The 27,083-nt window shown below is 40.2% G+C and overlaps 1 protein-coding gene across 1 annotated transcript in view; it reads right to left on the minus strand.

Annotated features, from left to right (window-relative positions):
• Positions 1-5,882: 5,882 nt before the first annotated feature.
• Positions 5,883-27,083, minus strand: part of rbpms (RNA binding protein, mRNA processing factor) — a 76,376-nt gene continuing 55,175 nt past the window's right edge. The window contains exons 7-9 of the mRNA XM_060917073.1: positions 24,016-24,079; positions 9,614-9,772; positions 5,883-8,757 (exon numbers count right to left, since the gene is read on the minus strand). Of these exons, the coding sequence (XP_060773056.1) occupies positions 24,023-24,079 (57 nt within the window). The 3' untranslated portion in view covers positions 5,883-8,757; positions 9,614-9,772; positions 24,016-24,022. The remainder of the gene's footprint in view (positions 8,758-9,613; positions 9,773-24,015; positions 24,080-27,083) is intronic.

A 27,083-nucleotide genomic window follows, 5' to 3' on the forward strand; every position in this document is an offset into this window, starting at 1 on the left:
AACCAGGGCCCTGTACTACGAACGGAGGTTAACCTACCCAGAAGTAACCCAGGGTTCCCCCGCTAAACCGGGGTTGACAAAACCTGGTTATCTTGTTTGGGGTTAAATGGTACTACGACGCCAGTTATGAAGTTGATTTGTTGAACCTGGTTTAACCTAATCAGGGTTAATGCGCGTTCACGTGAAAGGGGAGGTTATCAGCGCAAATCCCCATTGTTCACAATGGCACGGTCGCCGTACTTCACGGAGGAAGAATGCGCTGTCATAATGCAAAGCTACGAGGAGTTCAAAACAACATTAAGAGCAAAATCTAACACAGCGGCTGCCAATAAGGAGCGGCAAGCATGTTGGCAACGAATTGCCGATCGGGTAAATGTGCAAGTACATTCTCCCTTCTACATGTTCCAGAACAGAAGTATAGGATGAGAGGAAGCTTCATGATCAATCACAAGTCACAGAAAATGGTCCTTCGACGTGGCCCCAGTCATATATAGCTTGTTTAATGTCCGAAAAATCCTGAATAAAATTTGGTATGGTAAATTCATGGAGTAGCCTACTTAAGCTGATATGTGCAGAGTCACATGAATTAGGATGACTGACTGTTCAGTCCCTTTGACTAAGTTGGTGTCGGTCCTGTGAACATTTCAGAGGCAACAGCAGTGCCAAACGCACCTGGCAACAGGTGAAAATGAAATATAAAAACATCATTCATAATGGTGTGTGTGTGTCGTTCTTTTTTCTGTACTGTGTTTCAGATGAAAAAGCTTTTGCCCAAGGACAAGAAGTAGGCTAAACAGCATTTGCCTTTTATTTATTCAAGTTTTATCTGTTTGCCTAATAGTTCAAATTGTTTTGTATATAGTTTATAATGTAGTTGTGTGATATTAATGATAATATTGTGGGAAAACTACTTTGCACGGACGTTCATTTAATTTATTCTATCGTCATTTTGTTTGTTCTATTTTTGTGTATTTTATTTATTTATCTGTTTGTCTAGTTGTATCTATTTTTCTAATAATATATTTTTTGCATTAATTGTTTTTTCCTATTAAAATAATCTTGTGTTCTTGTTATAACTTTATCCATTTATCTGACTGTTTAGTTGTATCTATTTTTGTTACAATTTCAATATTTTTAATATAATTTTTTTTCTATTAAAATGTTCTTGTGTTATAGTTATTGTAGTTGTATCTATTTTATATCTCAGACTTTATTTTTGTAAAACAAGTGTTTTTCTATAAAATATTCTTGCGTTCTTGTTCTTGAGTGGGTTCTTTTATTTTTTTTTTTTACAGAAAAGCCGTTCTGCATGGACATTCATTGAAGCCCTCATTGTTTTTTAATGGTTATTTATGAGCAGTTACAATAATGTAAGTCTAGGTTGCTTTATATAAAAGGTATGTCCAGAAATATTGTCACTGTCTAAGCAGAGGGATCTGGCTTCTTTAGACGCTGTCTTCTTAAAACTGAATAAATATTTAAAAAGAGCCAAATGAGCCAGTCTTTTGAACGGCTCTTTTCAAAGAACGGATCACGAAGATGCGGATCCCATCAAAGAGCCATAAATCCCATCTCTAATCTGCGCTCCGATATCGCACGGGTCATCCAGGTACGCTGGCATTGTCTCTAGAGGAAATGTCGGTGGAGAGGTGGTGTTTAAAAAGGGTGTGGTTAATCAGAAACCTCGGGTTAACCAAGAACATAACCTGAGACGAGCAGGTTTGAGATGCAGCGTAAGTTGCCATGGCAGCATACCTGGGTTTGAACACAGCCAACTTTCGTAGTATGGGTTAATCGGGAAGTTACGCTGCACGTGATCAAGTTACTCTCAAAGTTACCCTGGTAAGCCAGAAAACCCGCTTCGTAGTACAGGGCCCCGGACAGATGCAAGTGTACACTAATTGTTCGAACATAAGCCAATGTAGCACTGGCACCCGCCATTATTAGAAAACTGAGTAAAACAAACATTAAAAGTTAAAAAAAAAAAAGAAGGGACAAATAGACATCAGCGAAGTTCAGGCTTTATTGAGCTGATATGTGACAGAGGAAATACAGCATGATTTTGTTGCACCCAAGCGAAATATAAAAATCTTCACAAGCGAACACCACACTAGCAAACCGGCTTACATGACTTCAGTGTTTCTTTTGGCGGTGCAAAAGCACCTATAGTGTTGCTGTACTTCAGCATGTGTGCGGTTTCCTGAGCTGAATATTCATGTCATATAATAACAATCATTAATTTTCTGACTTGTAAAAGCCATTTAATATAAATACACAGGTGATTATAGGAAATTCGGACCATTTCTCGATCATCACCTCGATCGACTCAGCAAAATGGCAGCCAATCGCTTTGTCACCATAAGTGAGGAAGAATTACAAATTATGGAAGAAAATGCTGTTCCTTAAAGCACTAAAGATGCTACAAAGTTTGGTCTAAAACTATTTAAAGGCAAAGTGAAATTGTGATTTATTTTATCCATTTCAAAACAAAGGATTTTATGAGAGTTGGCATAGATAAGTGATACAAGTCTGCGCCGCGCATTAATTACAGTTGCATGCCGCTTTTGACGTTTGAAATAAAGGATTATTTTTCCTGAAATAATCACCTGTGTATTTATACTAAAACAATTATCTGTTTCAGGCTCAATGAATATCGGTGAATAATAATCTCAACTTCGTCTCGGCTATTATTCACCAATATTCACTTTACCTTCAGCGAATAACTGTCAAATATAACTTTATTGAGGTTGTGCTCACTGGCATTACCTGCACTATTATAGACTATTATAAAACCAATAATGTTCTAATGAGGGGAGATAAAGAACTCTGCGTAGAATCTCAAAATCCTCACCTGATGATTACACAGAATTGGGTAATGCTAAAACCTTTTAAATCGCTTTAATAAGGAGCTTTTGTTTGAATGATCTCCACCAATCCTAATTTCACTATCTGTTGTCATAAAATAAGAAAAAAAAAAGAAAAAAGGAAAGCATGTCACTATAGATGTAAAGCCTGAACATGAGAATCGTACGTAATCTGAACAGTGTACGTCAGACTTTATATTTAGCTTGAAAATATATATCTTTTATTGTTGATGTGGTTATATTTATGCTAATTCTGGTTGACTCGCCATCTGTATTAGTTGTGTGGATTATCTGGTAATTGAGGTAAGCAATTTTCACTACCATCTCACAGGGAAGTGTTTTTATTTGGATCATTTCACATCAAAAAAGTAAAATTTCATTCAACTTCCCTTCACAACCTGTGTCTTTGGACATAGACAGGAAAACGTTTCCTTTTTTAAAAAAAAAAAATCCCCTTCCTGAAAAGATCAAGACATTTATTCTGGTGATGGTATAACGAATACTGGGTATACTGTGGTATAACTGATGATCTGCACATGTACGTGATTTTTTTTTTTTTTTAGAAGAAAGTCTTTGGTTTTGAAATTATTATTATTATTATTACAGAAATCTTCATTCTGATTGTCTTTGGCAGCTGGAATGAAGAAGGAAAGTAAAACATTTTGAAACACAAACACACACACACACACACACAAAACGTTCACCTGATTATAAAAATACTTCTGTATTTATCTTCAAAAGGTCTAAAAATGTACAGCATTGTCATTCTGATAATGTCATGCTTCAATTTGATCGCAGTTTGTTAATTATAATCTGTGTGAATAGCAACAACAATGATAATATAGATTATAAAGATAATATTGATTAATAGAGAACCACAACACTTAAATGGAAGGAGTGACCCATATCGCCTGCATCCTGAAAACACACACACACACACACACACACCCTGACTGAAGTCTGATGAGCCTGAACATGGAGCTTTGTTACACTGCCAGCCAAAATTATTTAAGCAACGTTTTGTCACATTTTTCAAACCAGAGAATGTGTTTATCATTAAATGTTTAGTGACTAAAATGTTTATTATTAACTGTTTAATCAGGAAATGTTTATGTTCAGTGAATCACAAAATGCTTATTATTAAATGTTTAATGAGCTGAGAAAAGTTTATTATTAAATCTGTAATGAAACAAGAAATGTTCATTATTATGTTTAGTGAATTGAGATTTTTTATTATGACATGTTTAATGATTTGAGAAAGGTTTATCATTAAATTACTGAGTGATTCAAGAAATACTTATTGTTTAATGAATTGACAAAATGTTGAGAAATTATTTTATTGGAACGAACAATGTGTAAAACAAAAACAGAATGAAGTGATTCGCAAATTCTTTTCGACCTGTATTCAATTTAATACAATACAAAGACAAGATATTTAATGTTCAAACTGATAAACATTTATTGTTTTTTGGAAATGGTGTCTTGCAAAAGTATTCATCCCCCTTGATGTTTGTCCTGTTTTGTTGCATTACAAGCTGAAATTAAAATGGATTTTTGGGGGGTTAGCAACATTTGGTTTACACAACATGCCTTCCACTTTAAAGGTGAAAACTGTTGTTTTATTGTGACACAAACGATAATTAAGATGAAAAAAAAAAACAGAAATCTGGAGTGTGCATAGGTATTCACCCCCCCCCCCAAAAGTCAATACTTTATAGAGCCACCTTTTGCTGCAATTACAGCTGCAAGTCTCTTGGGGTATGTCTCTATTAGCTTAGCACATCTAGCCACTGGGATTTTTGCCCATTCCTCAAGGCAAAACTGCTCCAACTCCTTCAAGTTAGATGGGTTGCGTTGGTGTACAGCAATCTTCAAATTATGCCACAGATTCTCAATTGGATCGAGGTCTGGGCTTTGACTAGGCCATTCCAAGACATTTAAATGTTTCCCTTTAAACCACTCCAGTGTAGCTTTAGCAGTATGTTTAGGGTCATTGTCCTGCTAGACTGTGAACCTTCATCCCAGTCTCAAACCTCTGGCTGACTCAAACAGGTTTTCCTCCAGAATTGCCCTGTATTTAGTGCCATCCATCATTTCTTCAGTCCTGACCAGCTTTCCTGTCCCTGCAGATGAAAAACATCCCCACAGCATGATGCTGCCACCACCATGCTTCACTGGAGGAATGGTGTTCTCAGGGTGATGGGTTTGTGCCACACATGGCGTTTCCCATGATGGCCAAAAAGATCAAGTTTAGTCTCATTTGACCAGAGAATCTTCTTCCATGTGTTTGGGGAGTCTGCCACATGCTATTGGGCAAACTCCAAACATGTTTTCTTAAGCAATGACTTTTTTTCTGGCCACTCTTCCATAAAGCCCCACTCTGTGGAGTGTACAGTTTAAAGTGGTCCTATGGACAGATCCTCCCATCTCCGCTGTGGATCTTTGCAGCTCCTTCAGTGTTCTCTTTGGTGTCTTTGTTGCATCTCTGATTAATGCCCTCCTTGCTCGGTTTGCGAGTTTTGGTGGGCAGCCTTCTCTTGTCAGATTTGTAATGGTGACATATTCTTCCCATTTTGCTATAATGGATTTAATGGTGCTCCCTGGGATATTTTTTCACCCCCAACCCTGATCTATACTTCCCCACAACTTTGTCTCTGACCTGTTTGGAGGCTCCTTGGTTTTCATGTTGCTTGCTTAGTAGTGTTACAGAGTCAGGGTCCTTCCAGAACAGGTTGATTTATACAGACATCATGTGACCGATCATGTGACACTTTGATTGCACACAGGTGGATCTTAATCAACTAATTATGTGACTTATGAAGTGAATTGTTTGGACCAGCTCTTATTTAGGGGTTTCATACAAAAGGGGGTGAATACTTATGCACACTCCAGATTTCTGTTTTTTCATCTTAATTATTGTTTGTGTTACAATTAAAACAAACAATTTTCACCTTTAAAGTGGTAGCCATGTTGTGTAAATCAAATGGTGCTAACCCTCCAAAAATCAATTTTAATTCAATCTTGTAATGCAACAAAACAGGACAAACGCCAAGGTGGATGAACACTTTTGCAAGACACTGTATACACTCATTCTGAGTTTGATGCCTGCAATACATTCCAAAAAAGCTGGGACAAGTCTACCTCTGTGTTACATCACCTTTTCTTTTAATAGCCATCAGTAAGTGTTTGGGAACTGAGGACACTATTGTTGAAATTTTGAAAGTGAAATTCTTTCCCATTCTTGCTTGATATACAACTTCAGTTGCTCAACAGTCTGGGGTCTACGTTGTTGTATTTTGCACTAGATAATGCACCACACATTTTCAATGAGAGGTAGGCAGGCCAGTTTAGCACCCCCACTCTTTTACTACAAAGCCACACTGTTGTAACACGTGCAGAATGTGGCTTGGCATTGTCTTGCTGGAATAAGTAGAGATAACCCTGAAGATGATGTCTAGATAGCAGTACCCTTCAGCATTGATGTTGACTTCACAAATGTGCAAGTTATCCATGTCATCGGCACCAACACACCCCCATAACATGGATGCTGGATTTTGAACTTTCTACTGGTAACAATCAGGCTGGTCCTTTTCCTCTTTAGCCCAGAGGACACAAAGTGTCCATGATTTCCAAAAACAATTTGAAATGTGGATGTCAGACCACAGCACACTTTTCCACTTTGCATAATTCTAGCTCAGATGAGCTCAGACCCAGAGAATTTGGCGGCATTTCTGGATCATCCTGTTGGTGTGGGTCACTGGGGGCATTCAGAATCAGCATTCCATTGATCACCTTAACGGGCAATCCATTGATCACCCTAACGACTCTCGAGGCCGTTCACATCCAGCCCCCAGTGACCCACACCAACAGGATGACTCAACGACACCTTAGATGAGCTTTTCATCCATGAGAGGATAAATACCTTATACTCCCTACTAGTCAGACAGAACTGAAGAAGCCTTTCGGATGAGAGGTGAAACGTCTTCAAGAATCTTCAAGCAAGTCCATTTGCTCTCTTTTACCACCCAGTTACTATGACCTGGATGACTGAGGCCAAGTTTACATTAGACCGTATCTGTCTCGTTTTCTTCGCGGATGCACTGTCCGTTCACATTAAAACGCCAGGAAACGGGAATCCGCCAGAGCCCACGTATTCAATCCAGTTTGTGTCTGGTCCGGTGCTGTGTAAACATTGAGAATACGCGGATACGCTGTGCTGAGCTCTAGCTGACGTCATCATTGGACAACGTCACTGTGACATCCACCTTCCTGATTCGCTGGCGTTGGGATCACACACACAGCGGCTCAGTCCCGAATCACTGCTCATGCGCTTCACTCGCGCGCTCTGTGAGCTACGCAGGGCCGGAGTGCGCACCCTCCAGAGGGCACTCGCTGTTCAGGGCGGAGTGATTTGGAGCGCAGGAGGAAGCGCTGAGCCGCACTGAGGTTTATTTACCCATTTCAACCTCCTTCAGGCACTTAAACTCAGTGAGAACATGAACATTACAGCCAGGTGTGTTTATCTGTTGGAGAAGGTGTTCGCTTGCCATCCTTCCACTTGCAAGTGGTGAGTGACTTGCGCATGCCCGATATGCACTGGGATCATGTGACGTGCCGTCTAATTAGTCATGTGATTAGCGTATCCGTGTATTGGCGTTGCTATGTGCACGCGAATCGTGTATTGGCGTTGCTGTGTGCACGCGAATCATTTTAAAAACGTTAATCTGATGATCCGCTGATTCAAAATAATGTAAACAGGGCCTGAGAATCTTCACAGACACATTTCTGGATGTTGATCTATGGCTATCACTTTGCATTTGTGGATGCAGCGATAAACTGTGTTAACAGACAACAGTTTTCCGAAGTGTTCCCGAGCCCATGTCGTAATGTGCGTCACACAATCATGTTGGTTTTTAATGATGGGTTGAAGATCTTTGTATTGTATTCAACTGAATATAGGTCGAAAAGGGTTTGCAAATCCTTGCATTTTGCTTTTGTTTTACATAACTTTTTTTTTAACCAGGGTTGTCGTCGGAAAACCCCTAAATCTTTATCACTCTATTTAGGCACTTTATGCACACCATATATTTGTGTTTTAATACTGAGTCTTATCTATTGGCTTTACAGTTTTTGTGGATCTTAGAGCAAGCAATTAATAAATTCCACACAGATTTCTCTCTCTCTATTCAACTGCTATTTTGTATCATTTTGTTTGCTTGTTTGTTGTGGCAATAATAGTGATTAAACTGTTTTTAAAAAAAACAAAACGTTCAACTGGCAATGTTGGAGTGTGTCACATTTTCAAATGACAGTAGTTAGATTTAAGTATACAATATTACCACAATACTGTAATACATTCCTAAAAGCTCTCCTCAGTCTTTTCCATGTACAAAACTATGGGATTCCCTTCACTGAGTCACACATGCAATCCTTCTTTAAAACAGGCAACAGCTGAAGGCAGAATGGCACAGGATGGAGACTGCATGAATGCAGGCTATACAGTGAGCTGTATCAATAAAACTGGAACACTCCCACAGTAACAATACTGTGCACTGATGTACTGTGAAATATGACTGAATATCAAGAAAAAGACAAGAGAGAGAGTCGGCGTGATGGAGTGAGAACAGTCTAGGAGAGAAGGAGAAATAGAATATAATTTACATGATAGTATATAGTATGATTGATTATGGGACCATGATTGGTCTTACTGAACAGTGTACACAGAGAGAGAGAGAGAGAGAGAGAGAGAGAGAGAGAGAGATGCAGACCCATGTGCACTCCTTCCATAAAAGTGTCAGTGGTGTAACAGTAGAGAAGGGGGGGGGGGGGGATGTGTGATGGAGGCAGAGCTGGTCTTGATTTGCTCTTTAAACTCAGGGGAAGAGGTGGTGACCTGGTAGAGAGAGAGAGAGAGAGAGAGAGAGAGAGAGAGAGAGAGAGAGAGAGAGAGAAAGAAAGAAAGAGAGAGCACAAGTCATTTCATACTATACATTCATACTTGCTACTCTCCTCCTCTTCTATTCTCATTTATTGCTTTTTTTAAATCCCTGCTATCCTCCCCCACTTTTTCCTCCCTCTCTCGCGTTGCCGTTCCTTCACTTTCTTCAATTATTTTCTTTCTTCTTTTGACACACTCTCTCTTTCCCCGTCCCCTTTCCACCAAGGCAGTTCCAGGGCCGGTTCGGAGCCAGTGCTTAATCCCAAACTGGTTCTACACATTTCAACAACCAAAGAACTGCCTCTCTGCCAGGAAAACTTGTTCCAGAGTGGCACCAACGCTTTGCTGGTCTAGAAGCAAGAACCACTTACATCAGTAGCTGGGGTGGTATTTTCATGACCAACAAGTGGTGCTAGCAAGGCTGGCTAGCAGTGCAGGCTAGTGGTGCTGCAGGTTCTTTGAAGATTCTTCAAATTTTTTTTCATTAAAAAGGTTCTTCAAAGCTTCACAAGTTGAACCAACTCCAAACCAGCACGAGCACCAGCCCAGAACTAGCACATGATTCATACTACTGGTGGACAGTCTGTCTCTCACTCTCTCTCCCTTTCTTTCCTTGTCCATCATTTTTCTCCCATTTCCTACCCTTTTCTATTTCCAATAATTTCCTTTCGTCTTTCTTTGTTATCTCCATTCTGGTCCTACTTAAGAAAGTCAGAATAAGTATATTAGTGGTAGCAAAGAATCTCATGTGTGTTTTCTAAAAGGTGCAGGTGAGATGAGGGAAAAAAAAAAAAAAAAAAAGTGTCCTTACTTGTGGTCCATGACTGAGGAAGGGGAGTCTGGAGGTCTCTGGTTTGGACTTTGAGTGGGGTGGAGAAACAGAGAAAGATTGACAAAAAGTAAAAAAAGAGTTGGATTGGAGGGGGCAGCAGCTCAAGGCCATCCATAGCCACCATCACACATAAGGAACCTGACAATGATAAAAAATAAATTAATAATAAATAAAAACACTTCACTCACAACTGTAAGAGGGTTTTTTGTTTTGTTTTTAAGTAGTGACAATGATTTTTTCCAACTACATACACAGTGGTTATGTTTGGAAGGAGGTGATGGAAAATGTCCAGACACAGCCAAGACTAAGAAAAAAAAAAGATCAAGAACAGATCATAGTCTTGTCTCAAATCAGTGTGTTCACGCTAGGAAACTCGGTGAGGTATACTGCACTCTTAATCCCTGAATTATGGACTAGAACTGCTGAATAACCACATGTATAATGCTGGACACCTTTTAGACTCGGCAGTCTTGTCTACTTGACATAATGCAAGGGGCAGAGCCATAAGATGCCTCTATGATCAGAGCAAAAACATTGATGCAACACAAAACAAATTTGAGCAGACACAATGGGAGTTTGTTCCATGCTGAGCTGTTCCCAGTTGCATTTTCCACATATTATATTGATATTAAGGCCCACTTTACACGGGGACGGTCTGAAACAAAAACGCAAAAGTCCGTTTTTGTTCTCACTTTTTTCCGCGTCTATACGACCGTTTTCAAGGAGGAAATCTGCGTCTATACGGTGACGCATAAATGTGTGGAATTCAATTGGATGTTGTAGAGTGTGCCGAGTGGATGGAGTAGTCAGTCAGAATGATGAGCAAAACAAGGAAAATTCTTGTACAAAAATAGTTCTCTTTTTATTCTTAAGCCGGCAGTTAACACAAACAGGACAAACAAACAAACAAACAAACAAACAAAAAAAACACTGATGACAAAACCAACCAAAAAAAAAATTTCTGGGACAAAATGCCCACGCAAGCTAGGCTACTCTGGCATTACTCACACAGAGTTCAAGTCATGCGTTCTCTCCCTGCCGAGGCCATCTCCTGAATGAACAGTGCAGCGCATATTTAAAAGACTATGGCACAGTCTTAACACAATTAAAATCAATCAACACATCTAGACAGATTTTAACAGTTCTAAACATTTTCACTGCATGCATTACACTCCTACAACAATGTGCAGACTTAAATATTACAACAAACACTTGCGTAAGATTTCTCTCCGCTCTAATGAGCTGCTTTCCCGCGCATCGCGGAAGAAACCTTGAAAAGCGCTTTCAGACCTGCATTCTGGTTTGGTCCCACACCCGGCAGACTACAGCAGGTAAATGGCTACAAACATTTCTGGCTGATGTTAGATAAACTCTAACAGAAAAGGATTCAGATGTTAAACGTGCGCACTTAATGAATCTTTACACGCTATTGTTTATAGTGAAAACTAATAAATGCTTGCGCTGTTTAAACCTGTATCGCGTCTTTTACTATGAACACATGGACCAAACATTTCAGGTTTACATATCTAAAAGTTGTAACAAATGTACCCGTAACAAAACATACTTGTAAAGCCCCCATTACCAAACCCACAGCAAACATACAACACAGATTGTATTTGGAATGTCTTTGCAACTGTGGTTTAGTCCATTGCACTTGACCATTGAAACATGACCAGCGGGAGGAACCGCTGTTTAGTGACGGACGCATTGCGCTCTGTCACAGATGTGCATGCCAGGCGGTGCTGTGAAAGACCTCCGCTATGTCTGCACGCATGCGCAACGTCTTCCGTCTTGTCTGATCTGCACATCTGCGCCGCGAAAACTTTGCCTACTCTGGCTATGGTAAGTAAGAAAGTAAGTAAAAAAGTAAGAGCGTGCTATACCCGCCTCTGTTCATTAACGGTATATGTGCAGATTCGGTATAGATGTTCGAAGGACTCGTGGACGTTTATTAAAGCTGCCAGAGCAGCTTGAAGGTCCGTTGGATCGATGTAATCAGACATGCTCTTACTTTTTTTACTTACTTTCTTACTTCCCGGGCTGGCATGTACAGTATATGACATATATATGACGTAAACGCGTACCCGACGTGAGCAGATCCGAGCAGAGTTTCGCGTATTGGGTAGTTTAGACGGATATGCAACGGGAGCTGTTTTTAACTTATCCACTCTGGAAGGCGTTTTCAATTTTTTCCGTTTTTCAGCCTCGGAAACGCCGTCCCCGTGTAGACGAAAGGCACTTCCGATAAAATATTTAGTCGTTTTTACCCGACAGCGTCCTCGTGTAAACGGGCCCTAAAGCTCCAGGTATTAACCCTGAGATTTTCAGAATAATTTGACTCGACTGTGTGAAACATCATGTTTCATCATTAAGACAACTTATGTTCTCTGTCCACATGCACGATCATTCAACATCATGCTCATATCCAATGCAATAACGATCCAGTGTTTCAGACCAGTGCTGGCTCCAATACTAATTCTTAGTATTAGATACTTCTTATTCTTCGAGATGGGTCTATGGCAGCCCAGAGAATGCTTCATAAACATTTTATGAAATTTGGCACAGTGATAGAGGACAGTCTCACAGAGAACCACGCATCAATTTATTGTATGCTGCTCAAGCACTAGCACCACCAACAGGGCAAATTTGGATTATGTGCAATGAGAACTCCACAATGCAACATTATAGAAACATGATTCCACTTTACTCTGATTCTTTGGGCCAATGAATATCATAATGTGAATTCATACCACACTGAATTTTCCATTATTCTGGATTCTTTTCACTTCCTGTCCAACAAATTTTGTCCAAATCATCATGAAATTTGGATCACAGTATTGTGAAAACAACTAGAACAAAATATATCAGGGCTCAACATTAACTTTTTAATCCACTTGTCCAGTCAGATAAGCAGCAAGATTTTTCACTTGTCCTGACCATAACCTTTTTATTACTGTGTGTTTACTTGTTCAGTGGAAAGAAAGTGGTTAGCAAAAGTTTATCAGAGAGCAGGTATAGTTATGCTGATCATTATGCTTTAACAATTTATAAATTTTCAATAAAACTAAAACTTTAACTGTAATAACAAACAACTAGATAGAACCTGACGCCAACGGCATTGATGGGGATGCCTCCTCCCGGTAGACTACACGCCTTATTAAGTTGTGATTTGGGGATGGACATTTGACCTCACAGTAATCTTGACCTGGTGAAATTACTTGTATTAGCCTTGGAGATACTGTGTTCACAAGGTTCTCGGACGTACATTTGACCTCACGGTGACCTTGGCCTTAGACCTTTTGATCTCAAAATCTAATCAGTTTATCTTTGTCCCCAAATGGTGAAAGTTTGGTGAAATTCCTTTCATCAGCCTTTGAGATATCGTGTTCACAAGGTTTCGGGATGGACGCACGCACGCACAGACGGACAACCCGAAAACATAATGCCTCCTGCACCTTATGGTGGTGGAGGCATAAAAACTATCCAGTGCCCCATTATGGTGCATGCGTTGTTATAACCCGTTACCTGATCTGCAGTTTTAAGAGTTAGACTCACCCAAATTCAAAGCTTCTGAAGGAAATCAAGTTTGACTAGATTAATCAGGATTTAACTTGAAGTATAAATTAATTTAAAGAAATGAAACTGAAAGAAAAAAAGTTAATAATCTATAATTCGATATTACCATGTGGTTATTTTTACACACGCACCTGCTGAACTCAGCTTCCCTGGAATTTCGTAAAACAGTAACGTGGCTGGGTTACTGAGGGGACTGAACTAGTTTCGTTGGAACTTTATTGATGTAACCCAAATAATTACTATAAAAATGGTGATTTTCAACAAATATTCAACTTGTCCTGTCGGACAGGCAGATGCGGATTTGATTTGTCCGGACCAAACGTTTGGTTGTCCAGGGCAGTCAGACTACCATTAATATCGAACCCTGTATAATTCTTGGATTTTTTTTTTTTATCAGCTTTGAATTCATTCGCAACATGGGAGGACTGCTGAAAAAAAGACTCTCTCAACAACTGCTTGACGTTTTGCTTTCAAACGGTCCTTGGGAAGAAACACTGATGATGTCACTGATGGCTTTTGGTCTTTCACAATTCTACTACTTCATATGCCTAAACACATCAGTACACTTTCTGTAACAGGAATACCTTCTCAAATAATCTGGATCTAGATTAGCTTGACTTGATAAAAGATAAGGAATGATTGTTCTTGATATTTAAAGCCAGGTGGGATCAACTCTCAGTGTGAAGCTGCCTTGTTTGTCAGAACATGTTACTGATGTTGCAATGGAAAATAATCATACATCATGCTCCATTGAGCAATTCGAGGCTCCATCAATGCTTCTGTCAAGGCTGGTTGAAATAGCAGAATCAAATTATAGCACACCTCACACACACGCCATATCATGGTATCTAGAACTACTTCAGTCTAGTGTATTTTATTTTAGCTTACTCAAGTTCAAGCAGTCAGAGGCAATGTAGAGTATTTTAATTTGGGCTTCAAGTCGTTTGTTTATTAGGTGCATCTACCTTCTAGCTACTCATTGGCCATTTTATTAGTTGCTGTATAGATGTTGAACAAGCTCACTTAAAAATGCATAGCTAGTGTTGAAATGAGTATCATTACTGTACACACACTTTACTCTTCAACTACAGTCTGCACAATTGGAACAGTATTGTAGACTATATTTTTAAACAATATTTATTTCATAGTGTCTGGTTTGAATGGATTTCACTGGCACGAGAAAAATAAATTAGGACGGGGAAAAAAAATCATGTAAAACAAGACGGATGTTTTGATAGATGGGAGTGAGTTTATCAGCTTGCATGTTAAAAATGTTGCCTGTAACTCAAAATAAATAGCAAGGTGCAGTTTAGTGCATTCTGAATTTGGGTGGGATCGTGTTTTCTGTGCAGTCAAGCCAGGATAGGAATCATGTAACATTTTGGATCCATACACGAGTAAAACTACTGCGTCCACACCTGAGCAAATGAACATGCGAGTGAATGCATGAGGGTTCGATTCAAAAACACAATAGGCTGATGTGTTACAAGTGCCTTAAAATTACAACTGCATGAAGTGGGTTAGGGTTAGACTGTATGTTTACTTACTGCAGATGTGAATTTCAGTATATGATGGTAAACAATCCAATCCTGATTTGGGAACTGGAGCAACTGTTTGGCTTCTGAACATAAAAGGCAAGGCTAGCAACATTAATCCTGAGAAAGATCACTGGCCTTTTGCCTGTGACCGTGTGCGCGCACGCACACACATACACACACACAGCTGTCTATAGCCTGAAACTTGAGCAAAAGAACAAAGGAAGCATAGAAACAGCACTTCCTTATTAGTGAACCTCAGCTGTGGATAATACCTCCTGTTCACACACACACACACACACCCCTAACCTCCCTCTCAGCAGTAAAGGCAGTGTGGGGATTCAGCTGTAATTGCTTGGTTATTCAGGCCAAAAATCCCAACACACACACCAAGGTGATTTCTAAGTACCTCAATGTTCAGTTCAGTGGGCATGACTTACAATCACAAGCTGTCTAAATGCATTCAGGCATGTGTGTGTTGGAGGACAACAGAAATAATATAAAAAAACAGTATCCACAGGCATAAGCAATGCAAATTTTCAGTCATTAACTTTATAAACAAAACTACGGCTTGAAAATTTGACCTCAGGTGTCCGCATACTTCTGGCAGCAGATGTTTGCTTCAGCGGTAGTTTTGTCCAGTTTGTATTAAGAAGACAGCATAATACCAGCTGTTTTGTCTCGTTTTGAACAATTTTAAAAGGAGTATTGCACTTGCCGCTTGAAAGCGTTCATATTTCAAAAACACCTTGCCTTGTGCAGATAAACCTGGAGTTATTCTGTAATTTCCACAACACCATGATAATCTCATAAACAGGACCTTACACTTACATCCTATTAGAACAGAACAAGCAAAACAGCTGTCAGGTCGGTGTATATCTGAAACTCCGCTCCGACTCACTCGCTCCCAAAAGGTCGTCCGGTTTAAGCTTGTTTATTGCACCAACGTTTCGGCAAGCCATCTCCCCCTTGCTGAGATTTCCTGCCTCTATGTGGACTGGCTTGTCATTTTTTTTAAATTGTGCTACAAATGAAGCCTGAACAAATGATAAAAGATTACAGCAAACATCATTTTGGTTTTATTTTAGAAAATGACCGAGTCCCCCCCCCCAAAATATCTGAATGTTACAGCTGGAGTTCCCCTGTTGGCAAAAAAAGCAACATCACAACTCAGTATTCCCAAAATAAACAATCAACTCCATCAGGCTATTTATAAAAGTGATTACATGCAAGGGTACAATTGTGAACTCAGGTCACAGCTGAAAAACGGTCAGAAGGCGAGCAGGGAAAAACGGCACAAAAGAGAACTGACAGCAGCAAACAAATGGAAACGAGATACTCTAGATAACATCATACTTAATATTTTGGCAAGTACAACCCTGCTTCCAAAAAAGTTGGGACAAAGTACAAATTGTAAATAAAAACGGAATGCAATAATTTACAAATCTCAAAAACTGATATTGTATTCACAATAGAACACAGACAACATATCAAATGTCGAAAGTGAGACATTTTGAAATTTCATGCCAAATATTGGCTCATTTGAAATTTCATGACAGCAGCACATCTCAAAAAAGTTGGGACAGGGGCAATAAGAGGCTGGAAAAGTTAAAGGTACAAAAAAGGAACAGCTGGAGGACCAAATTGCAACTCATTAGGTCAATTGGTAATAGGTCATTAACATGACTGGGTATAAAAAGAGCATCTTGGAGTGGCAGCGGCTCTCAGAAGTAAAGATGGGAAGAGGATCACCAATCCCCCTAATTCTGCACCGACAAATAGTGGAGCAATATCAGAAAGGAGTTCGACAGTGTAAAATTGCAGAGAGTTTGAACATATCATCATCTACAGTGCATAATATCATCAAAAGATTCAGAGAATCTGGAAGAATCTCTGTGCGTAAGGGTCAAGGCCAGAAAACCATACTGGGTGCCTGTGATCTTCTGGCCCTTAGACGACACTGCATCACATACAGGCATGCTTCTGTATTGGAAATCACAAAATGGGCTCAGGAATATTTCCAGAGAACATTATCTGTGAACACAATTCACCGTGCCATCCGCCGTTGCCAGCTAAAACTCGATAGTTCAAAGAAGAAGCCGTATCTAAACATGATCCAGAAGCGCAGACGTCTTCTCTGGGCCAAGGCTCATTTAAAATGGACTGTGGCAAAGTGAAAAACTGTTCTGTGGTCAGACGAATCAAAATGTGAAGTTCTTTATGGAAATCAGGGACGCCGTGTCATTCGGACTACACGGTGTTCCAAATTATTATGCAAATCATATTTTCTCAGATTTTCCTAAATTATCTATATTAATGGCAATCATCATGATTTTCCAGTCATCAACCATTAGAGTACAATTCAAATGTTTTTGAACGAACCTCCCAATGATGACAGTAAATTTTTAAGAAATAAAAAAAACATGCACCCAAAATGCATGTTCCAAATTATTACGCACAATTGAGTTTCCAAACATTTTATTGTCATAAAGAACAAAAAATGGTCATGTGAGAAATTAGAAACGTTAGCAGGTCATGACTAACTGAAATGTAACTGAAATCAAACACTATTTAAATCAAAACATTATCACAAGTGAAGTCACATCTGAACATAGGACCCCTTGTTGAAAAGGACCTTCTCAAGTCTTCCATCCATTGAATTTGTCAGTTTTTGGATAGTATCTGCTGGAACTGCCTTGCATGAGGACAGAATAGCCTCCCAGAGCTGTTGTTGAGATGTGAACTGCCTCCCACCATCATAAACACTTCTCTTGATGATGCTCCAAAGGTTCTCAATAGGGTTGAGGTCAGGGGAGGATGGGGGCCACACCATAAGTTTGTCTCCTTTGATGCCCATTGCAGCCAGAGATGCAGATGTATTCTTTGCAGCATGACATGGTGCATTGTCATGCATGAAAATGATTTTGTTTCGAAAAGCACGATTCTTCCTTTTGAACCATGGCAGGAAGTGTTCTTTGAGGAACTCCACATACGTTATGGATGTCATCTTCACACCGTCAGGGATCCTAAAAGGGCTGACAATCTCTCTCCCCATGATTCCAGTCCAAAACATCACTCCACCACCTCCTTGTTGGCGCCGTAGCCTTGTTTGCATGGGGTGGCCGTCAACCAACCATCCACCACTCCATCCATCTGGACCATCGAGGGTTGCACGACATTCATCGGTGAACAGAACAGTTTTGAAGTCAGTCTTCATGTATTGCCTGGCCCACTGGAGCCATTTCTGCTTGTGTCCAATAGATAGGGGAGGTCGAAACGATGGCTTACGCACCACTGCAAACCCCTGGAGGACCCTGCATCTTGTTGTTCGGGGCACGTTGGAGGCACCAGCAGCTTCAAAAACTTGTCTGCTACTATGACAGGGCATTTTTACAGCTGCTCTTTTGATCCAATGTATTTGCCTGTAGGAAAGAGTCCTGGATTTTCCATTATCAGCACACACGTGTGTGCTCTGAATCAGCTACATACTTCTTGATAGTGCGATGATCGCGATGAAGTCTCTTGGCAATTTTGATTGTTGCCATGCCTTGACCCAAACATTCAACTATTTGTTGCTTTTCAGCAGCCAACGGGTCCTTTTTCTTGCCCATTTTGGTTGAAAATGGTAGCCTGCTTAATAATGTGGGACAACCTTCTTTAGTAGTTTCCCCTTTAATTGGACTCACCTGCCAAACTAATTAGCACAGGTGTCTTCAATTGGTTTCAGTGATATACAGAGCCCTGATACACATTACCATTCATGAGTTTAACTGACAAACAAAAAATATCTTACCTTACCACTCTTAAACACTTGTTGCATAATAATTTGGAACACAGTGTAAAGAGGAGAAGGACGACCCAAGTTGTTATCAGCGCTCAGTTCAGAAGCCTGCATCTCTGATGGTATGGGGTTGCATTAGTGCGTGTGGCATGGGCAGCTTACACATCTGGAAAGACACCATCAATGCTGAAAGGTATATCCAGGTTCTAGAGCAACATATGCTCCCATCCAGATGACGTCTCTTTCAGGGAAGACCTTGCATTTTCCAACATGACAATGCCAAACTACATACTGCATCAATTACAGCATCATGGCTGCGTAGAAGAAGGGTCCGGGTACTGAACTGGCCAGCCTGCAGTCCAGATCTTTCACCCATAGAAAACATTTGGCACATCATAAAACGGAAGATACGACAAAAAAGACCTAAGACACTTGAGCAACTAGAATCCTACATTAGACAAGAATGGGTTAACATTCCTATCCCTAAACTTGAGGAACTTGTCTCCTCAGTCCCCAGATGTTTACAGACTGTTGTAAAGAGAAAAGGGGATGTCTCACAGTGGTAAACATGGCCTTGTCCCAACTTTGAGATGTGTTGTCATGAAATTTAAAATCACCTAATTTTTCTCTTTAAATTATACATTTTCTCAGTTTAAACATTTGATATGTCATCTATGTTCTATTCTGAATAAAATATGGAATTTTGAAACTTCCACATCATTGCATTCCATTTTTATTTACAATTTGTACTTTGTCCCAACTTTTTTGGAATCGGGGTTGTAGTTGGTAAGAAGAAAAAGAAAAAACAGAGGTGAAAGTTAAAAATGTACTCAATGCCCAGCTCACTCCAAATGAACTGAACCTTAGAGGCTACTGTTGATCACAAGAGAAGCTTTTAGCTACCAGTTTAGCATCACGTACAATCTGCAGAAAGATTTGTATGATGGAAAGGTAACCATGTCTCAGCATTGGAACGATCATCTGGACATCATGGGTTCAAATCCCAGCAATGCCCAAGAGAAAACAAACGGCTGTGCTGTCTGGTGGGAGTGCTGTTATACTCTCTCTTCCCCACCAGTCAAGCCAATCATGGGCTTCTGAGTATGCCGAAGAGACAGATAGCTGTGTGTTACACTGCCCTGTGACACAGCATGAGCAGCAGTTCGAAAAGATGTGGTTTGCTGGTTTCAAGGCCAAGGTTTTAAGGCCAATTTATACTTCTGCACAGAATCTATGCCATAGGTACCCCATAGCCTGGCATGCACCTCCCCAGAAATATAACTACACCTCTTAGCAATGCAAGTCGCAACAAACAACAACAATTGGTCCGCTTGGTAGCTTCACATTTCCTCTGATGCATTTCTAACTGCTTCTTCTTCTCTGCAAAAATTTGACATCTACTATCCCAATAGCATGTTAATATAAATATATAAAAGGTGTGAGGCTCTATAGCAGCTGTAGATCATTGACCTAAACACTAGTTACGCTTAAGGGCTTCTCGCTGCTCATACTGGCAAAGTATAGAGGGGAACCATCAGGGCCTTCTAGGCCTTCAGAGAGGGCCCAAACATATCAGCATTTCAAATGTTATATTTAATTTCTTTCATTCTTTAATTGCTTTAATTTTTTTTTCAAAATTTCATTATAATTATTCTCTTCTAATTTGGCCTCATTTTCTATCAAATTTGCTTCAGAAATGAAAGGGTTACTGTCCTGAAAACATTAAAATAGAGTCATCCAGTGAGATTTATTTGTTTGTTTGTTGTCTCTAGGTTGAGAAGAGTTTAGAGCTGCTCACTCACTGGTTAGGACTTCATTGCTGGGACAGAAGGCCATGGCAGTGTACGTTTATGTAGGAAGTGACAGATGAATCATCCAAACAGATTTTGACTTATAGTAGGAGAGACCAAATATTTATCACTCAGCCTTCTCGAAGGCCAACGTGAGCTTAACTGCGAGTCAGCGCCGTCAGCGCAGCAGTAAAAAGTCACCTTCCAGCCGGTGTAGCATTCATCAGTAGTGTTAGCAAATGCTAATAAAGCGGTCAAGCCAGTGCTATCAAGAGCAAGTAGTACAGGCTAACGACCGAGAAACTAAGATTTCTGTCTCCAGACTCTTCTTCCACACTGCACACTCGCCACAGTATTTTTCACTCATACTCAAGTATTTATTTCCTTGTGTAATTTATTTAGTTACTTTTAAAATCAACATCAACAACTACACATGACGGAGCAACCTGGCAGCCTGCCGCTAATCCTTTGCAAAATCCTTTGTTCCGTTGCTTTTTTGGTGTGTCTGGCTAAGTTTTGGCTAGGCTCAAGTCCCAGCTCTAATAGTAACGGTCCGCCACTGGCGAGGTAAAACACTTCAAATGCTTTCAGTGAGAATTTATTTGGTTTATAATGAATCCTGTGAGGCTTCTTTTTCCCCCTCAGCAAATTTGTTTCAAAACATGTCATGTTCTGTATATTATTCCTACAGCTTTTCCTGGTCTTGTGTGTAAAATCAGTAAATTCTGGTGCATTTCATGTGACCATGCCTCCTAGAGGACACATGGACCTTACATGCAAGTGTAAATACTAGCTTTTAGTCTTTACTCTCCCTTGATGGTAGCAGATGAGAGCTGACTGGTGTTTGGGAATCAGCCATTTCTCTATCGGGAACTATGCATTCAGTGCGTTTCTGTGGAAATCAAGTAATCCCAGTTCAGTCTTTTACAGCTTTTCTCTAATGACTCTTTTCTCTACTTGTCCACCACTGTGACACATTTTATGGCTCATTTACAAATAAAATGCAACAATGAGATTAGTAGCGTGTTAGTGATGAATGAATCCGTTGAAAATCTGGCAACAGACCAAATCCCTAATTGCAAGTTCAAGGTTAAACAAACAGTGTGTCAGGCAGTGTGAAACACAAGAGTTTCAACAGAAAACCCATGAAATCCAGAAAAACAGACCCAAGTATGAATCCAGCAGAAAAAAAAAAAAAACACGGCTGGGAATTTTACGATGATGAGTCAGTGCGTTTACATGCACATAGAGAGAATCGAATTTCTGCCGTTGCTCGACTGAATTCGAAGTTCAAAATGCCATGTATACACCTTAATTCGGCTGAAATTGAACCGAACTTGATTTCTCGGAATCGAGCTACACGACCTAGATTATGCGATTTCTGCCGAGCTACTTAGTGCATGTATAACCTATTGAGCTACGTATTCGAGCTACTTACTTCAGCACTGCCTCTTCCAGAAGTGACGAGACCACAAGTGGGAAACACAACAGCCTCGGTCGGCATGACAACGAATCATGACAACGGCATGAATCTTTTCTTTTTGTGGCATTGTTTGCACTGTTAAAATTTAGCTCACTTACTGTATCACCAAATACATCTGTACAGCTGTTGCATAGCTGTGAATTGTGTACATAAACAAGTCATTGTATTTGTGTGTGTGTGTGTGTGTGTGTGTGTGTGTGTGTGTTATATAAATGCCCAACATCTGAAGAATGTCAATAAAAACAAAACAATTGAACTTTTTGTGTGTTTATTAAGACATAAGTTAAACTGTAAGCAAAAAAAAAAAAATTTTTGTAAGCAAAAAATGGACTTTAGAAAAATATACAATTGTGCAAAATAAGTTGTCTTACAAAACAGTGGTCTGCACAGGACAGTTTGTAGCCATACAGTCTGTTAGAGCAAGCCTAACAGCTTGAGCACGGAACTTGTGAACACGGAACTGCCAGTGTTGCCAGACTGGGCGGTTTTAAGTGCATTTTGGCGGATTTGAACATGTTTTGGGCTGGAAAACGTCAGCAGTATCTGGCAACACTGCTGATAACTTTGTTTATACTCTTGAATAGCTCTTCTTCATGACGACAACCGGAAGTGTACCAACACGATGGGGCGTGTAGCGCCACCTGTGGCTCAGGTGCACAATGTACCTCACACAATAGCTCGATTTCCTTGTGTGCATGTAGGATTGGATTTCTCTGGCACCCCTGCTGGGACCCTTAGCTCGATTTGGATGTGCATGTAAACGCACTGAGTGTCAAGGCCTCACAAAGAGCTGCTGGGATTGTGGAAGGCTTATAAGAACTGGACAGACTCTGTAGGTTTAGCCTCTTTAATTTTAATGGAATGTGCTAGGTAGAAGGATCACTAGCATAAATATCATGAGGCCGAGACACCCATGGAGGAAGTCAGAAACACCATTTTATCGACTTATGCAAGTTTTCACTTCTCACAGAAACTTCAACAGTGTGTCTAGTGTTATAGCTTTGACAGTGTACAAAGTCAATGTGCTTTCCCCATGTTATTGCTTGTCCTGAGGTTATATAAAAAAAAAAGTTTTGAATGACTCTTAAGTGAATACAGTAATTGGAGTCGAATAACGGATGAGAATTTTTAACCTGTGAACTGAATAGTCAGAAATGGTGTTGATTAACTGCTGACATCCTAACATCGCTGATAAGCTCACTGCATCATCTTCAAATCAGTGGTGGCTCGTTAATGAACTACTGTATGATGTAAAAAGCTATGAAGTGGAGGGAAAAAAAATAAGTAAGCAATTTACATTTTATGCATTAACTACTATCAAAATTACACAGATACCAACTGTTTCTTGGGGGGGGAAAAAAATTGCCAGACAAGTCTGCATTTTTTAACAGACGTGTGTTGGAATTTTTTTTTTTGGCCAACATAATGGATTTTATGTTGGATGGTTTTAATGGACGGTTTATCCCTTAGGGCTGGCCGGGTGCACCTTTAGCTGGAACCAGGAAGTAGTTATAGTCAATGATGATTGTATATGGCGGCACTTTGGTGCATGGTGCCAGTAATCGGAGGGCTGGGATAATCAAAAGCGTGTGGATATTCCCAGAGGAGATTCTGATGCAAAAAAACGGATTGGTGATAAGATTACCGATGTGTAAGATTTCACCAGGAAGGTTTTTTGTTGCATAGTTCCTCACAAACACTGTAGCAATGGTCCAGTTTAGTCTATCCTCTTTATCAAACTGTTCTAACTAGCAAAAGTCTACCTACCCTGGCAAACAGGAAGTTCAGTCTACAAATGCCCTAATGTGGCCTGGACCGTGTGACAATTAACCAGAGAAATGAGTCGGTTTATCTGATGGGAAAAACCAAATGGCTGTATAGGCATTTCTGTATTTATATGACTCTACACACCAGACTGGGAATTGGTTGAAGCATGTTTGCATGCGTGTGTGTGTGTTGGGAAAGTGAACATAAACCCACATCTACCCATTAGGCCCCTGCAGACTAACAAGCCCCTTCCTGTTTCCTCATGTCGGTGGGAGTGGGAGTGCGCTGCATGTTTGAGTGCGAGAGAGCAAACAAACAGCGCCAGATCAGTCATGTTTTGGTAGCATTAACATATGTTCCAAAGAAATGCTGGAGATTTGTAGATTTGCGAATGTACTCATGTGTATAAGAGCAGGGTGCGAGCGTGCATGTGCGCACTTGCTACTTACACGTATTTCAGCAGAACTGCCTGGACTTCCAGCCCTGAGCGTCAGCTGGAGGAAGCCAACGGATCTAAGCGTGGGTTAAAAACGAGAGAGTTTTACAACATGCTCAACTAATACATCAATTGCATTTATTTGATTACACTGTTTATCACCAGCATGTTTTACTACTGATATGCTCTTACAAACAGCTGCAAACACGCACACAAAATCTGACGAGCTTTAACCTCTTGTTCTGTTCAGGTCAATACCAGTGAAGGGGGCATGGCCTCTTTTTCTGTCAGCAAATGACGTGGCCTTCTACTTCTCATCTCATCATCTCTAGCCGCTTTATCCTGTTCTACAGGGTCGCAGGCAAGCTGGAGCCTATCCCAGCTGACTACGGGTGAAAGGCGGGGTACACCCTGGACAAGTCGCCAGGTCATCACAGGGCTGACACATAGACACAGACAACCATTCACACTCACATTCACACCTACGGTCAATTTAGAGTCACCAGTTAACCTAACCTGCATGTCTTTGGACTGTGGGGGAAACCGGAGCACCCGGAGGAAACCCACGCGGACACGGGGAGAACATGCAAACTCCGCACAGAAAGGCCCTCGCCGGCCACGAGGCTCGAACCCGGACCTTCTTGCTGTGAGGCGACAGCGCTAACCACTACACCACCGTGCTGCTGCCTTCTACTTCTTTTAGATTTATTGATAAAACTGCAGTTTTGTTTGAGTCTTGCATAAGAGCCATGTTTTTCTAATGAACGATGTTTATTATTTCATCGAGACAACATCTGTTGTCAGACTTGTATGGTCTCAGTTTGCACGCATACGCTATTAGGAATCAATGGACCTCGGTTAATCAAGCTGGATATGAATGAATTGATTTGTAAAAATCTGTTGTAAAAAAATTGTTAAACAAGAGCGCTCTGAGAGCACAATATCCCCTGCTGGCAACTATGCCATAACTCTGGTAAAATGCAACTGAATTGAACGAAATTGCAACACGTGCATTACCGACATATAACAAAGGATCCTGCCAAGTTTCGTGAAATTCCTCCAATAATTGTGAGAGGAGTTGATTTCAGAAGGTGAGTACCCTTCCCAGGACGGACAGACATCGCCACGATATAATTCCCCTTCGGGCCTTTCAGCCAGCGGAGGATAAATTTTTTTTCCCCTAAATTACATGAAATTCCTCCAAAAATTTTGAGGGAAGTTGATTTCAGAAAGCAAGCACACCTTGATGAAATTGCCAAAGTGCAAGTTTGTTAATAATCAAGGGCATAACTCTGGTAAAAGATGCCCAAATTAAACAAAATGTCATTATGCGTATAACTGTCATATAACAAAGCCTTTTGCCAAGTTTGGTGAAATTTCTCCAACAGCTGTGAGAGGAGTTGATTTCAGAAGGAGAAAACACTCATGAAATTGTCAATCAAGGGCTGTAACTCTGGTAAAATGTGACCAAATTTAATGAAATTACAATATGCATATTACCGACATAAAGAATCCTGCCAAGTTTCAGAAAATTCCTCCAAAAATTGCAAGAGGAGTTGATTTCAGAAGATTAGCACCATTCCCAGGATGGACGGACGGATGGACGGACGGAAGTCACCACAACATTTCGGGCCTTTCGGCCAGCGGGGGATAAAAAACCCTCAAATGCCTCAGCTGACAGTGGATTTAGCACTCAAATTTTTTTATTGGTATAGCAGTGAGTCAAAATAACTTCCAGTTCTGTCTTTCAGCCTTTTCCTTGATTGCTCATTTCGTGCTCGCAGCTGCCTGCGCATTTGAACTTTCTTATGGAGTTTTGTCGACGTCACTACATGCAAATGAGCTGTGTCAGGAACACACTTTGCACTGTACGGCTGTTCAACACACACGCTCGAGTAGGAATATAATCAACCTTTCCGAAACGTGTCATTCTGGAAGAGAATTTTAGTTTAGTTTGCCTTACGCAAACATTTACACACAGTTTTACTAAAAGGTTGACAAATGAGGCCCATTGTTACTAAAAATACAGAAAATCAGAGGGAATGCCTATTTATTTGACATAAACCTCTGATTGATGTAATCCGGATCAGTCACACGTCCAGGAATTGTAAGGAACACTGTCGGCCTCGTAAATTTTAATGATGCTGGAATGCCATGAGTCAACAATTTCAAACAAACAAAGATAAATCAATCTCTCTCTCTCCTTGATCGATACGAACTCACCTCAAAAACACATACCACATGAGAATAATGTGTGGTTTTAATGGTTTGCACATTAAACCTCACACACAACAAATTTTTATCCAAGGCTTGCATCAGAGCATGTGATTTGCAGATGTGCTACGTCACCGAAGATTGAAGTATAATCAAATTTTGGTCGAGATAAAGAAAGCAGGAGACTAAATGATGGGTTGGGGTTTGTTAAATTCAGCATGGGGTTGGTGTATTGAAGTGTGCAGGAACCACTGGTGAAGGTTCATGGTTAAAGGAAGTATATTAGGACATGCTTCAAGGCTCAACATTAACAACTGACTGCCATTTCCATGCTTTTGCTGGCCCATCATGGCATTTTCTCTCTTTTAACAATGATTATTGATTGTAACAATGATTCTTGTATAGTTATATTGTTAGATAAATACAATTCGAGGCACCAGAAAAAAAAAAATCCATGATATAATGCCATTATTAATGACAAAGTGCTGCGTAGGAGGCGAGGCATCTATTAATAGAAAAGAAAAATTGTATCTGTGAAAGAATATTATGCTTTAAGCATAAATGCTTTAAACATTCTCACGTACGATGATGTAATTATTAACCCATGGTATACAATTGCACATTTTAAAAAAACATGGGTGTCCGTTTTGACAACAAAAATCCTGATGCCTGGATACCACGTTTAAAAGTTAATGTTGAGCCCTGTGGTGTGTGAATGTGTGTTGTATACAGTAACCTGTGTGTTTCGACGATGTGAAAAAGTGCTCAGTCGGTACACTCCAATATAATTTACAGTCAAAGGGCACCTGCGGTGGTGGTGTGATATGGTGCAGATGCTGGGTGTGCAAATGTAGCATCAATTATCAA

Source organism: Neoarius graeffei, chromosome 3 (genome assembly GCF_027579695.1).
Source record: "Neoarius graeffei isolate fNeoGra1 chromosome 3, fNeoGra1.pri, whole genome shotgun sequence".
Taxonomy (NCBI): Eukaryota; Metazoa; Chordata; class Actinopteri; order Siluriformes; family Ariidae; genus Neoarius; species Neoarius graeffei.